The 16,186-nt window shown below is 42.3% G+C and overlaps 1 protein-coding gene across 3 annotated transcripts in view; it reads right to left on the minus strand.

Annotated features, from left to right (window-relative positions):
• The window catches only part of rgs11 (regulator of G protein signaling 11), a 67,366-nt gene that overhangs the window by 37,309 nt on the left and 13,871 nt on the right, over positions 1 to 16,186 (minus strand). For 2 of the 3 annotated variants that reach the window (XM_090194612.1, XM_090194613.1), the window contains 5 exons: positions 14,223 to 14,274; positions 10,041 to 10,099; positions 9,230 to 9,306; positions 9,053 to 9,134; positions 1,128 to 1,196 (listed from right to left, as the gene is read on the minus strand). In XM_090194612.1, the coding sequence (XP_090050738.1) occupies positions 1,128 to 1,196; positions 9,053 to 9,134; positions 9,230 to 9,306; positions 10,041 to 10,099; positions 14,223 to 14,274 (339 nt within the window). Of the gene's footprint in view, positions 1 to 152; positions 1,029 to 1,127; positions 1,197 to 9,052; positions 9,135 to 9,229; positions 9,307 to 10,040; positions 10,100 to 14,222; positions 14,275 to 16,186 lie in introns of those variants that run through there. The other variant, XM_090194611.1, reaches the window with a different exon arrangement.

Here is a 16,186-nt window from a genome sequence, read left to right on the forward strand (position 1 = left end):
TGAGTAGTCATAATAAACACATTGGGGTTGTCATTTGTAAATGCAGTCAGTGTTAGTCATTATTGTAACTATAGTTGGTGTTACTATGATGACGACAGAAGGCGTAAGTTAGTATGGTGACTAGGTGTTTGTTCTCTGTTAGGAACACTTACTATGGACCTCGCGTGCAGCACCAGAGAGACGATAGTGAGAGATATAAAAGAGAAGGAGAGAGACATAGAGAGATAGAGAGAGAAGGGGCGAGAGGAGAGATGAGATAGAGACATGAAGAGATAGAGAGAGAGGGGAAAAGAGGAGATAGAGATGAGGAGATAGAGAGAGGGGGTAAGAGGAGAGAGAAAAGGGGAGAGAGGAGAGAGGAGATAGAGACATGGAGAGATAGAGGGGGGAAAGTGGAGAGAGGAGATGGAGACATGGAGAGACAGAGAGCGGGAAATAGGAGAGAGGAGATGGAGAGAGAGAGGGGGAAAGAAAGATGGAAAGAGGAGATAGAGACATGGAGAGATAGAGAGAGAGGGGGAAAGATGAGAGAGAAAGGGGGAGTGAGGAGAGAGGAGATAAAGAATGGAGAGATAGAGAGGGGGAACGAGGAGAGAGGAGATAGAGAAATGGAGAGAGGAGATAGAGACATGGAGAGATAGAGAGGGGGAAAGAGGAGAGAGGAGATAGAGACATAGAGAGATAGAGAGGTAGAGACATGGAGAGATAGAGAGGGGGAAAGAGGAGAGAGGAGAGTGATATGGAAAGAGGAGTGAGAAAAGAGGAGAGAGGAGATGGAGAGATAGAGAGAGGGAAAGAGGAGAGAAGAGATAGAGACATGGAGAGATGGAGAGGGGAAAAGAGGAGAGAGAAGATAGAGACATGGAGAGATAGAGAGGGGGAAAGAAAGATGGAGAGAGAGAGGAGATAGAGAGACATGGAGAGATAGAGATGGAGAAAGAAAGATGGAGAGAGGGAGAGATAGAGAGATACATGGAGAGAGGAGAAAGAGAAATAGAGAGAGAAAACAAAAGAGAAAGTGAGAGAGAAGGACAGAGAGAAGGAGATAAGTTAGTTTTATTACTGAGCAACATGTTTCAGGTCTGAGTGGTTATTGAGGTCTGTGGTCAGAGTTACAGGTTACTGACCAGTGCGACTCGGGAGCTGAGGACGTTGCATCTCTCAGGTCCCAGATCCAACACGTCAAATGCCCCCGGCTGCAACACACACACACACACACACACACACACACACACACACACACACACACACACACACACACACACACACTTTATTTTATTTATTTTTATTTCAACTTTAATTAACCAGGTAGGCCAGTTGAGAAGAAGTTCTCATTCATAACTGCGACCTGGCCAAAATAAAGCAAAGCAGTGCGAGAGAGGGTCCAGATTGTCCAGCTGATTTGTAGGGTCCAGATTGTCCAGCTGATTTGTAGGGGTCCAGATTGTCCAGCTGATTTGTAGGGTCCAGATTGTCCAGCTGATTTGTAAGGTCCAGATTGTCCAGCTGATTTGTAGGGGTCCAGATTGGCCAGCCCAGCTGATTTGTAGGGGTCCAGATTGTCCAACTGATTTGTAAGGGTCAATATTGTCTAGCACAGCTGATTTGTAGGGGTCCAGATTGTTTAGCCCAGTTGATTTATAGGCGTCCGGATTGTTTAGCCGAGCTGATTTGTAGGGTCCAGATTGTCCAGCTGATTTGTAGGGTCCAGATTGTCCAGCCCAGTTGATTTGTAGGCGTCCGGATTGTTTAGCCGAGCTGATTTGTAGGGTCCAGATTGTCCAGCTAATTTGTAGGGTCCAGATTGTCCAGCTGATTTGTAGGGGTCCAGATTGTCCAGCTGATTTGTAGGGTCCAGATTGTCCAGCTGATTTGTAGGGGTCCAGATTGCCCAGCTGATTTGTAGGGTCCAGATTGTCCAGCTGATTTGTAGGGGTCCAGATTGTCCAGCTGATTTGTAGGGGTTCAGATTGCCCAGCTGATATGTATGGCTCCAGATTGTCCAGCTGATTTGTAGGGGTCCAGATTGTCCAGCTGATTTTTAGGGGTCCAGATTGCCCAGCTGAATTGTAGGGTCCAGATTGTCCAGCTGATTTGTAGGTTTCCAGATTGTCCAGCTGATTTGTAAGGGTCCCGATTGTCCAGCTGATTTTTAGGGGTCCAGATTGTCCAGACGAAATGTAGGGGTCCAGATTGTCCAACTGATTTGTAGGGGTCCAGATTGTCCAGCTGATTTGTGGGGGTCCAGATTGTCCAGCTGATATGTAGGGTTCCAGTTTGTCCAGCTGATTTGTAGGGTTCCAGATTGTCCAGCTGAATTGTAAGGGTCCAGATTGTCCAGCTGATTTTTAGGGGTCCAGATTGTCCAGTCGAAATGTAGGGGTCCAGATTGTCCAACTGATTTTTGGGGCGTCCAGATTGTCCAGCTGATTTGTAGGGGTCCATATTGTCCAGCTGAAATGTAATTAATTGTGTATACATTTAGCTTAGAACTATAACTAAACAGAATACTACTCTTACTGTATGAATGTATGAATCTTATTATAATCATAACACTGAATATAATGTGTGTAGTTTTAGTCAAGAATTAGAACAAGGACTTTCTGTTCCTACCCAGGGAGGGGAGAGACCTTGGGCTTGTAGTAGATTGTCTAACAGGTGGCAGACAATGTGAGAAGGCTTGTGAACTATATTGTCGTTGTATCTGAGAGGAGGAGGGACATTTATGATGAAATGTGAGGTATATAAACCAATGTACATGATATTATGACCAGAGCTCTCGCGAATAAACGCCTTAGGCTAATTTTGGTTGACTGGTCTCTGTCTATTTTATGCAAATAAGAACCTTACAAATTCTTAGAAACTGACAGAGTGTTTTAATTGAATTGGTTAATGAACACATAAGAACTATGTGAATTCATCTAACGGGAATACTGAAGTATAATTACAAGCATTTCATAAGTGTCAAAGGCCTTTATTGACAATTACATGAAGTTGATGCAAAGAGTACATTTTTGCAGTGTTGACACTTCTTTTTCAAGACCCCTGCAGTCCATGCTGTCAATTAACTTCTGGGCCACATTCTGACTGATGGCAGCCCATTCTTGCATAATCAACGCTTGGAGTTTGTCAGAATTTGTAGGTTTTTGTTTGTCCACCCGCCTCTTGAGGATTGACCACAAGTTTTCAGTGGGATTAATGTATGGGGAGTTTCCTGGTCATGGACCCAAAATATCGATGTTTTGTTCCCCAAGCCACTTAGTTATCACTTTTGCCTTATGGCAAGGTGCTCCATCGTGTTGGAAAAGGCATTGTTCGTCACCAAACTGTTCCTGGATGGTTGGGAAAAGTTGCTCTTGGAGGATGTGTTGGTACCATTCTTTATTCATTGTTGTGTTCTTAGGAAAAAGTGTGAGTGAGCCTACTCCCTTGGCTGAGAAGCAACCCCACACATGAATGGTCTCAGGATGCTTTACTGTTGGCATAACACAGGACTGATGGTAGCGCTCACCTTGTCTTCTCCAGACAAGCTTTTTTCCGGATGCCCCAAACAATCGGAAAGGGGATTCATCAGTGAAAATGACTTTACCTCAGTCCTCAGCAGTCCAATCCCTGTACCTTTTGCAGAAAATCAGTCTGTCCCTGATGTTTTTCCTGGAGAGAAGTGGCTTCTTTGCTGCCCTTCTTGACACCAGGCCGTTCTCCAAACGTCTTTGCCTCACTGTGCGTGCAGATGCACTCACACCTGCCTGTTGCCATTCCTGAGCAAGCTCTGTACTGGTGGTGCTCCGATCACGCAGCTGAATCAACTTTAGGAGACAGTCCTACCGCTTGTTGGACTTTCTTGCGCGCCCTAAAGCCTTCTTTACAACAATTGAACCACTCTCTTTAAAGTTCTTGATGATCCGATAAATGGTTGATTTAGGTGCAATTTTACTGGCAGCAATATCCTTGCCTGTGAAGCCCTTTTTGTGCAAAGCAATGACGACAGCACGTGTTTCCTTGCAGGTAACCATGGTTGACAGAGGAATAACAATGATTCTAAGCACCACCCTCCTTTTGAAGCTTCCAGTCTGTTATTCGAACTCAATCAGCATGACAGAGTGATCTCCAGCCTTGTCCTCGTCAACACTCACACCTGTGTTAACGAGATAATCACTGACATGAGGTCAGCTGGTCCTTTTGTGGCAGGGCTGAAATGCAGTGGAAATGTTTTTTTGCGATTCAGTTAATTTGCATGGCAAAGAGGGACTTTGCAACTAATTGCAATTCATCTGATCACTCTTCATAACGTTCTGGAGTATATGCAAATTGCCATCATACAAACTGAGGCAGCAGACTTTGTGAAAATGAATATTTGTCATTCTCAAAACTTTTGGCCACGACTGTACACGGGACAAGACAAAAACAGAAGTTCAACTGCTACGCCATCTTGGTCAGCTGACACACACACACACACACACACACGCACACACACACACACACACACACACACACACACACACACACACACACACACACACACACACACACACATACACACACACACACACACACAGTCAGCTCTGAGAGAGAGTGTGAGCACTTAGCCCTGCTCATGTTTTCCACTCTATTTCCTCCATCTTTATTCCCTCCATTCTCTCTCTCCACTCCTCTTCACTCTTTTCCTCCGCTCCTCCTCTTTAATTCATGAGAATTAAGGAACAGAAGAGAAAGTGCGCCCTCCCCTCCACTCTCTCCTGCTCTCCCTCTATACCCTCTCTCCTCCTCTCCCTCAACTCCACTCTCTCCTCCCCTCACTGCTCCTCCTTGTCTCTATACCCCCTCCCTCCCTCTCCCCCCTCCCTCCCTCTCTCCCTACCTCTCTCTCCCTCACTCCCCTTATATATTTTTTCTAGCTGAAGGTTTTAACAGATGAAATCTTCATATTTTGTGTCTGAGACAGTTAAACTGGTCTGGGTTAGATGGATCTGGTCTGGGTCTGGGTTAGACTGATCTGGTCTGGGTTAGACTGGTCTGGGTCTGGGTTAGACTGGTCTGGGTCTGGGTTAGACTGATTTGGTCTAGGTCTGGGTTAGACTGATCTGGTCTGTAGTGGTACTACTAGTATAGTAGTAGTAGTAGTAGTAGCAGTATAGCAGTAGTATCAGTGTAGTAGTAGTAATAGTAATAATAGTAGTCCAGTAGTAGTAAAGTAGTAGCGCAGTAGTAGTAATATTAGCAGTATAGCTATACTAGTATAGTAGTAGTAACATAAATAGTATAGCAGCCGTATAGTAGTAATATTAGTAGTATAGTAGTAGTAATATTAGCAGTATAGCGATAGTAGTATAGTAGTAGTAACATAAATAGTATAGCAGTCGTATAGTATTAATATTAGTTGTATAGTTGTATAGTAGTAATATTAGTAGTATAGTAGTAGTAGTATGAGTAGTATGGTAGTAGTAATATTGGTTGTATAGTGATAGTGGTATAGTAGTATAGTAGTAGCAGTGCAGTAGCAGTAGTGTTAGTAGTATGTCGATGGTAGTATAGTAGTAATATTAGCAGTATAGTTATAGTAGTATAGTATTAGTAGTAGTAATAGTAGTATAGTAGTAGTAGTAGTCTAGTAATGGTAATATTAGTAGTATAGTAGTAGCAGTACAGTAGTAGTAATATTAGTAAAATTAGTAGTAGTAGAAATAGTAATAGTCATAGTGTAGTAGTAGTAGTCATAATATAGTCGTAGTATAGTAGTAGTAGTAGAAATAGTAATAGTCATAGTGTAGTAGTACTAGTAGTAGTCATAGTATAGTCGTAGTATAGTAGTAGTAGAAGTAGAAATAGTAATAGTCATAGTGTAGTAGTACTAGTAGTAGTCATAATATAGTCGTAGTATAGTAGTAGTAGTAGTAGAAATAGTAATAGCCGTAGTGTAGTAGTAGTAGTAGTAGAAATAGTAATAGCCGTAGTGTAGTAGTAGTAGTAGTAGAAATAGTAATAGTCATAGTGTAGTAGTAGTCATAGTGTAGTCATAGTGTAGTAGTAGTAGCAGTAGTAGTCATAGTTGTAGTATATAATTATAGTTGTAGTATAGTAGTAGTAGTAGTTGTCTAGTAGTAGTAGAAGCATAGTAGTAGAAATAGTAATAGTTGTAGTATAGTAGTAGTCAAGTAGTAGTATAGCAGTAGTAATATTAGTAGCCATAGTAGTAGTAACAGTAGTAGCAGTTTAGTAATAGTAATATTTGTAAAATTAGTAGTAGTAGTAGTAGCAGTAGTAGTAGTAATAATTATAGTAGTAGTGGTAGAATAGTACTAGAAGTAGTAGCAGTACTTGTAGTAGTAGTAGTATTAGTAGCAGCAGTAGTATAGTAGTAATAGTGGTAGTAGTAGTCATAGTTGTATTATAGTAGTCTGGTAATATTATAGTAGTAGTATAGCAGTAATATATTAGTATTATAGTAGTAGTATAGTAGTATTATAGTAGTAATATAGTAGTAGTATAATAGTATTATGGTAGTAGCCATAGTTGTATTATAGTAGTATAGTAGTAGTATAGTGGCGGTATTCATAGGTGTATTATAGCAGTATACTGGTAGTATAGTAGTAGTATATTAGCATTACAGTAGTAGTATACAGTGCCTTGCGAAAGTATTCGGCCCCCTTGAACTTTGCGACCTTTTTCCACATTTCAGGCATCAAACATAAAGATATAAAACTGTATTTTTTTGTGAAGAATCAACAACAAGTGGGACATAATCATGAAGTGGAACGACATTTATTGGATATTTCAAACTTTTTTAACAAATCAAAAACTGAAAAATTGGGCGTGCAAAATTATTCAGCCCCTTTACTTTCAGTGCAGCAAACTCTCTCCAGAAGTTCAGTGAGGATCTCTGAATGATGCAATGTTGACCTAAATGACTAATGATGATAAATACAATCCACGTGTGTGTAATCAAGTCTTCATAGAAATGCACCTGCACTGTGATAGTCTCAGAGGTCCGTTAAAAGCGCAGAGAGCATCATGAAGAACAAGGAACACACCAGGCAGGTCCGAGATACTGTTGTGAAGAAGTTTAAAGCCGGATTTGGATACAAAAATATTTCCCAAGCTTTAAACATCCCAAGGAGCACTGTGCAAGCGATAATATTGAAATGGAAGGAGTATCAGACCACTGCAAATCTACCAAGACCTGGCCGTCCCTCTAAACTTTCAGCTCATACAAGGAGAAGACTGATCAGAGATGCAGCCAAGAGGCCCATGATCACTCTGGATGAACTGCAGAGATCTACAGCGGAGGTGGGAGACTCTGTCCATAGAACAACAATCAGTCGTATATTGCACAAATCTGGCCTTTATGGAAGAGTGGCAAGAAGAAAGCCATTTCTTAAAGATATCCATAAAAAGTGTTGTTTAAAGTTTGCCACAAGCCACCTGGGAGACACACCAAACATGTGGAAGAAGGTGCTCTGGTCAGATGAAACCAAAATTGAACTTTTTGGCAACAATGCAAAACGTTATGTTTGGCGTAAAAGCAACACAGCTGAACACACCATCCCCACTGTCAAACATGGTGGTGGCAGCATCATGGTTTGGGCCTTCTTTTCTTCAGCAGGGACAGGGAAGATGGTTAAAATTGATGGGAAGATGGATGGAGCCAAATACAGGACCATTCTGGAAGAAAACTTGATGGAGTCTGCAAAAGACCTGAGACTGGGACGGAGATTTGTCTTCCAACAAGACAATGATCCAAAACATAAAGCAAAATCTACAATGGAATGGTTCAAAAATAAACATATCCAGGTGTTAGAATGGCCAAGTCAAAGTCCAGACCTGAATCCAATCGAGAATCTGTGGAAAGAACTGAAAACTGCTGTTCACAAATGCTCTCCATCCAACCTCACTGAGCTCAAGCTGTTTTGCAAGGAGGAATGGGAAAATATTTCAGTCTCTCGATGTGCAAAACTGATAGAGACATACCCCAAGCGACTTACAGCTGTAATCGCAGCAAAAGGTGGCGCTACAAAGTATTAATTTAAGGGGGCTGAATAATTTTGCACGCCCAATTTTTCAGTTTTTGATTTGTTAAAAAAGTTTGAAATATCCAATAAATGTCGTTCCACTTCATGATTGTGTCCCACTTGTTGTTGATTCTTCACAAAAAAATACAGTTTTATATCTTTATGTTTGAAGCCTGAAATGTGGCAAAAGGTCGCAAAGTTCAAGGGTGCCGAAAACTTTCGCAAGGCACTGTAGTAGTAGTAGCCATAGTTGTAGTGTAGTAGTATAGTGGTAATATAATAGTAGTATAGTAGTATTACAGTAGTAGTATAGTAGTAGTAGTCATAGTTGTATTATAGTAGTAGTATAGTAGTAGTATAGTAGCAGTATAGTAGAAGTAGTCATAGTCCAAGTACAGTAGCAGCATAGTAGTATATTGGTAGTATAATAGTAGTATAGTAGTAGTATAGTAGTAGTAGTCATAGTTGTATTATAGTAGTAGTATAGTAGTAGTATAGTAGCAGTACAGTAGAAGTAGTCATAGTTCAAGTATAGCAGCAGCATAGTTAGTATAGTGGTAGTATAGTAGTAGTATAGCGGCAGAAGTCATACTTGTACTATAGTAGTATAGTAGTAGTATAGTAGTAGTATAGCAGTAGTATGGTAGTAGTGTAGTAGTAGTAGTCATAATTGTATATAATAGTATAGTAGTAGTGTAGTAGTATAGTAGTAGTAGTCATAGCTGTATTATAGTAGTAGTATAGTAGTAGTATAGTAGCAGTATAGTAGCAGTACAGTAGAAGTAGTCATAGTTCAAGTATAGCAGCAGCATAGTTAGTATAGTGGTAGTATAGTGGTAGTATAGTAGTAGTATAGCGGCAGAAGTCATACTTGTACTATAGTAGTATAGTGGTAGTATGGTAGTAGTATAGCAGTAGTATGGTAGTATTATGGTAGTAGTTTAGTAGTATAGTAGTAGTAGGCATAGCTGTATTATAGTAGTATAGTAGTAGTATCTTAGTTGTATAGTAGTAGTATAGTGGTAGTATAGTGGCATATTTACACATGGTTTGTTGATCAGCCAGTAGGCTTGCTCCTGACACTCCAGAACGATACGGTCAGCCTTCCTTCTCTGCTTAGAGGCCCTACACACACACACAGAGAGAGACACACAGGGTTAAGAGAGGTGAGTGTGTGTTTGTGTGTCTGAGTGTGTCTGAGTGTGTGTGTGTGTAGTTACCTGAGCTGTTCTCTAGCCTGCATCACCACAAAGTCCCAGGTGTGGTTAATCCTCTTGTGCAGGATGCTGTAGTTCTCCTGAAGAGGAGAGGGGATGAGAAGGACAGGAGGACGGTTAGTGATCCTACTGATGGACAGACAGATAGTGGAGATAGGAAAGGTGTACTAAAGGTTTGGGAAAGGTTTACTAAAGGTTTACTAAAGGTTTAGGAAAGGTTTACTAAAGGTTTAGGAAAGGTTTACTAAAGGTTTACTAAAGGTTTAGGAAAGGTTTACTAAAGGTTTAGGAAACGTTTACTGAAGGTTTACTAAAGGTTTAGGAAAGGTTTACTAAATGTTTACTAAAAGTTTACTAAAGGTTTAGGAAAGGTTTACTAAACGTTTAGGAAAGGTTAGTAAATGTTTAGTAAATGTTTAGTAGGGTTAATACAGGTTTAGTAAAGGGTTAATACAGGTTTAGTAAAGGGTTAATACAGGTTTAGTAAATGTTTAGTAGGGTTAATACAGGTTTAGTAAATGTTTAGTAAATGTTTAGTAAAGGGTTAATACAGGTTTAGTAAAGGGTTAATACAGGTTTAGTAAAGGTTTAGTAAAGGTTTAGTAAAGGGTTAATACAGGTTTAGTAAAGGTTTAGTAAAGGTTTAGTAAAGGGTTAATACAGGTTTAGTAAAGGTTTAGTAAATGTTTAGTAAATGTTTAGTAAATGTTTAGTAAAGGTTTAGTAAAGGGTTAATACAGGTTTAGTAAAGGGTTAATACAGGTTTAGTAAAGGTTTAGTAAAGGTTTGGTAAATTATAGGTTAGAATAATCACCTTCTCATAGTCCACCAGCTCCCCCTGTTTCCTGATGTTCTTCTTAGCCAGATAGATTGCTGGACAGAGATAAGATGACCAGTTTAGACCATACAAACTGTAGTCAAATAAATGACAGAAGTCACAACATACCCTCAATGCCTAACCTTTAACCCTTAACCCTCAACTCTTAACCATCAACCCTCAACTCTTAACCCTCGACCCTCAATCGTCAACTCTTAACTCTTAACCTTTAACCCTCAACTCTTAATCCTCAACTCCTAACCCTCAGCCCTTAACCCTTAACCCTCAACTCTTAGCCCTTAACCCTTAACCCTCAACCCTCAACTCTTAACCATTAACCTCTCTTAACCCTTATCCCTCAACCCTCAACTCTTAACCCTTAACATTTAACCTTTAACCCTCAACTCTTAACCCTCAATCCTCAACTCTTAACCCTTAACCTCTCTTAACCCTTATCCCTCAACCCTCAACCCTTAACCCTTAACCTTTAACCTTTAACCCTCAACTCCTAACCCTCAACCCTCAACTGTTAACCCTTAAGGAGCGACTGTCACTACTTATCCTTTTGAAAACGGCCTATAAGGCATTGATATGAGTCAGAAACATTTTTGTGTCAACATTTATTACAAAGTGTAAATAGGATAAATATGGGCACAGTCAGTCTTGTCTAAAGTGTAGTTTGGAACCTGAGTGGGTCACAACGAGTAAATTAAGGTACGTTTTGGATTAGAATTATGTAAACAATTCATGCCCCCTTTTCCCAAGCTCAACGCTCAAATCACTCCTCCTTTATTGAATGGCTCTGTTGTTTTATTGCCCCCAATGAGTTCAAAGGATCACGGACATTTGAGACAGAAAAGCCATATACGGATTGACCACAGCCAACTATGGTTAGGGTTAGAACCCAAAGGATCACGGCCGTTTGAGACTGAAAAGCCCTATACAGATTGACCACAGCCAACTATGGTTAGGGTTAGGGTTAGGGTTAGGGTTAACCCTAACCCAAAGGATCACGGCCATTTGAGACTGAAAAGCCCTATACAGATTGACCACAGCCAACTATGGTTTGCATGCCCTTCCGAAGTACCCTAATATCCTACCATTCGGAATACGTGGTTGGGGTTCATTGGTCCCCAGTGGTGGTGAGAATACCGTTAGCTAGACCATAGATTGCTGATTATGTATATTTTGATAATCATTATCCCTATCATCGCTAGTATAGCTGACATTGGCTTGTTAGCTACCTAACTAGCTAGCTAGCTAAAGTTAGCCTACCTCAAAACAACTCAGATTTGGCTTGGAAACACAATTTGCCAAAAGGCACCTAAAGGAAAGATGAACAGAGCAAAGTACAGAGAGATCTTTAAACGCTCCAGAGCGCTCAGGACCTTCCAGCTCGGGGTGGCAGGGTAGCCTAGTAGTTAGAGCATTGGACTACAACCGAAGGTTGCAAGTTCAAACCCCCGAGCTGACAAGGTACAAATCTGTCGTTCTGCCCCTGAACAGGCAGTTAACCCGCTGTTCTTAGGCCGTCATTGAAAATAAGAATTTGTTCTTAACTGACTTGCCTAGTTAAAAAAAGGTAAAATAAAAACAGGACAACGACCCAAGAACAAACAGCCAAGACAACGGAGCTCATTCTCTCCCTCATCGATTTTGAGGGACCAGCCGAGACATCTGCCACGGGCCAACTGAAGGGACAGTTCGAGAGGATGCAAACTTGAAAGCCGCCGCGGCCCAAGTGATAGTGGTGGATGGCCAGCTACTTCAGGGGTGAGTGACTGGCTATACCGTCATTTCCAAATCAAGCCTTTTGTATCAGGTGTCGCACCAACAGGGGGAACTTCGAGAGGTGCTGTTTGCTGCTCCAACGAAAAGTGGGAACTGTTCTCGAGCTGGCCCGCACCCATCTGTTGGGGGTGTACCTGGGAATGGAGAAGACCCGGGAACAGGTTGGCGCCCAGTTCCACCGGAAGACTTTTGCCACAGCTGCCCGGAGTGTCAAATCACCGCCCCAAATGCACACTTCCCAAACCCGCTGGTCCCGCTACTGATCATCAGGTTGCCATTTGAACGGATCGCAATGGACATAGTGGGGCCACTGGTAAAAATGGCACCAGGACACTGGTACATCCTGGTAATAGTAGATTATGCCACCCGATATCCCTACGGGCGGCGGTCTCCAGGGGAATCGCCCGGGAGCTATTCCACCTCTTTAACCAGGTGGGCATCCTGAACGAGATCCTAACCGGCCAAGGTATGAAAGCAGATCTTGACCTCCGTCTTTCACCCGCAGAGAGATGGGATCGTCAATTGTTTGGGGGGTATTAGACAGAGTTTTCGACACCAGACAGCTTATATCAGTACCGGGTCCTCCCATTCAATCTCAACGGAGCCCTACCCATGTTCCAGCACCTGATGGATCAAGTCCTCTGACCCCACCAACAGTGGGCAGCGGCCTATATGGATATATGGTAAGCCGGGTTGACAGCAAACCCCAAGAAATGCAAGCTGGGGTTTGAGGAGGTGGAGTACCTGGGGTATTTGATCAGACGGGGGAAAGTCAAGCCCCAGGAGAGGAAGCTCCAAGCGGTACGTGACTGGCCCGTTCCACGCACCAAGACACAGGTCAAGTCCTTCCCGGGGCTGGATGGGATACTACAGCCAGTTTATCCCCAACTTTGCAGCTAGCGCCTCCCCCTTGCCAATCTAACCAGGGCCCACCTCCTGAAAACAGTGAACTGGTCAGACGAGACCGAAGCCGCATTCAGGCACCTGAAGGAAGCGCTTTGCTCCCATCCAGATCTAGTAACGCCCGATGTTGGTCCAGACGGACACCAGCGACACAGGACTAGGGGCCGTCCTGTCCCAGGTACAGGGGACTAGGGGCCGTCCTGTCCCAGGTACAGGGGACCAGGGGCCTTTCTGTCCCAGGTACAGTATCTGTCTCGGCTGGGAATGACAGTATCTGTATCTGGGAATGACAGTATCTGTATCAGCTGGGAATGACAGTTCTCTGTATCTGGGAATGACAGTATCTGTATCTGGGAATGACAGTATCTGTATCAGCTGGGAATGACAGTATCTGTATCAGCTGGGAATGACAGTATCTGTATCTGGGAATGACAGTATCTGTATCAGCTGGGAATGACAGTATCTGTATCAGCTGGGAATGACAGTATCTGTATCGGCTGGGAATGACAGTATCTGTATCGGCTGGGAATGACAGTATCTGTATCTGCTGGGAATGACCGTATCTGTATCAGCTGGGAATGACAGTATCTGTATCTGCTGGGAATGACAGTATCTGTATCTGGGAATGATAGTATCTGTATCGGCTGGGAATGACATTATCTGTATCTGGGAATGACAGTATCTGTATCTGGGAATGACATTATCTGTATCTGGGAATGACAGTATCTGTATCGGCTGGGAACGACAGTATCTGTATCTGGGAATGACAGTATCTGTATCTACTGGGAATGACAGTATCTGTATCTGGGAATGACAGTATCTGTATCGGCTGGGAATGACATTATCTGTATCTGGGAATGACAGGATCTGTATCGGCTGGGAATGACAGTATCTGTATCTGGGAATGACAGTATCTGTATCGGCTGGGAATGACATTATCTGTATCTGGGAATGACAGGATCTGTATCGGCTGGGAATGACATTAAAAGGTGCACATTGTTATATCAGCAGAACACTGCTTCTATGGTTTTATGTAAAGGGATGTTTATTCTACATGAACCTGTCACTACATGTGAAAGTTATCAAAGCACTTATTTTAGAATATCTACATAAATTCCCCAATTGCATTCTTCTCATATTACTCTGTAGGCTACTGACCTATTCAAAGCTTCCTCCGGTATCTCACCATATAGTTATCTCACCTGTAGTTATTGAGCTCAACCTGCTTGTTCTTTGTTGTGATTGAGTGGGAGAAACAGCTGAGGTCAAGGTTCTGACAGATGGGTATGTCTTGGTGATGGCAAGGAGACACACAAGAAACACCCCCATCAAACCACACCCCCATCAAACCACACCCCCATCAAACCACCCCCCCAATCCAACTAATGTATGACTTCTGTCATGGCCGCCAGTATTTCTTGAGGAGGAAGCCAGAAAACAAGGTAGAATCAGCGGATGCAGTTCCCACTTAACCCTTAACCTCACCATAGTCCAGCTCTGAGGCAGGCCAGCGGCTACTGGTCCAGAAATATGGAGTCTGAGAGAGAGTGAGAGAGAGAGATGTTCAGAAAGAGGGAGATGTCTGCGTGAGGCCAAACCACACGACCAACAACATTGGACACTTTATGAAACCTATAGCCTTCACTATCTCATCCTGGAATATCCAAGGCCTGAGGTCATCTGCCTTTGGCCTAAAGAGCAGGAACCTGGAATTCATCAAAGAAATCAGAAATACAGACATTGTCATCCTACAAGAAACCTGGTATAGAGGAGACGGACCCACTGGTTACCCTCTAGGTTACAGAGAGCTGGTAGTCCCATCCACCACACTACCAGGTGGGTGGTATAGAGGACACGGACCCACTGGTTACCCTCTAGGTTACAGAGAGCTGGTTGTCCAATCCACCAAACCACCAGGATGAAACAGGGAAGGGACTCCGGGGATATGCTCATTTGGTATAGACCAGACCTAAGACCTAACTCACTCTATTAAATTAATCAAAACAGGAACATTTTACATCTAGCTAGAAATTCAAAAGGAAATTATCTTAATAGAGAAAAATGTCCTCCTGTGTGCTACCTATATCACCCCACTAGAATCCTCATACTTTAATGAAGACAACTTCTCCATCCTGGCTGGGGAAATCAATCATTTCCAGGCCCAGGGACGTGTACTAGTCTGTAGCAACCTAAATGCTAGAACCGGACAAGAACCTGACACCCTCAGCACACAGGGGGACAAACACCTGGCTGCAGGTGACAGCATTCCCTCCCCCATATGCCCCTGTACCACACAACTATGACAACATAACCAATAAAAACAGTCCACAACTCCTGCAGCTCTGTTACACGCTGGGTATGTACATAGTCAATGGTAGGCTTTGAGGGGCCTCCTATGGTAGGTAACCACCCCTATCAGATCACAGTCAGCCCACTGACACCCCTATCAGACCACAGTCAGCCCACTGACACCCCTATCAGATCTCAGCAGTCTACTTGAACAGAGGAATACTCAATGATGAGGCATCAAAACCAAAGGAACTGAGTAATTTTAAGAAATGCTATAGATGGAAGGAATGTAGTGTGGAAACCTACCAAAAAACAATTAGGAAACATCAAATTCAATCCCTTTTAGACAACTTCCTGGACAAAACGTTCCACTGTAATAATGGTGGTGTAAACATGGCAGTAGAAAATCTTAACAGTGTATTTGACCTCTCAGCTTCCCTATCAAATCTAAAAATGTCAAACAGAAAACCGAAGAAACTAATCAACAATGACAAATGATTTGATGAGGAATGCAAAAACATAAGAAAGAAATTGAGAAACTTCTGCAACCAAAAACATAAGAGACACAGAAAACCTGAGTCTACGCCTTCACTATGGTGAATCACTAAAACAATACAGAAATACACTACGGAAAACAAACAACAACACAAATAATTATCTATCCAAAATGGAGATGTGTGGGTTAACCACTTCTCCAATCTTTTGTCTCTATAACAAAGAACAAACAGCAAAAACATATATACATGATCAAATGCAGATCTTAGAATCAACAATTAAAGACGACCAGAACCCACTGGATTCCAGAACACACTGGATTCCAGAACCCACTGGATTCCAGAACCCACTGGGTTCTCCAATTCCCTTGAATGAACTACAGGACAAAATAAAAACCCTCCAACCCAAAAATGCTGTGGTGTTGATGGTATCCTTAATGAAATGATCAAATATACAGACCACAGATTCCAATTGGCTATACTAAAACTCTCATCATCCTTAGCTCTGGCATCGTCCCCAATATTTGGAACTAAGTACTGATCACCCCAATCCACAAAAGTGAAGACAAATATGACCCCATATATGCGTCAACAGCAACCTTGGGAAATTCCTCGGCATTATCATTAACAGCAGACTCGTATATTTCCTCAGTGAAAACAATGTAC

Source organism: Oncorhynchus mykiss, chromosome 13 (assembly GCF_057628025.1).
Source record: "Oncorhynchus mykiss isolate SJ-2025 chromosome 13, ASM5762802v1, whole genome shotgun sequence".
Taxonomy (NCBI): domain Eukaryota; kingdom Metazoa; phylum Chordata; class Actinopteri; order Salmoniformes; family Salmonidae; genus Oncorhynchus; species Oncorhynchus mykiss.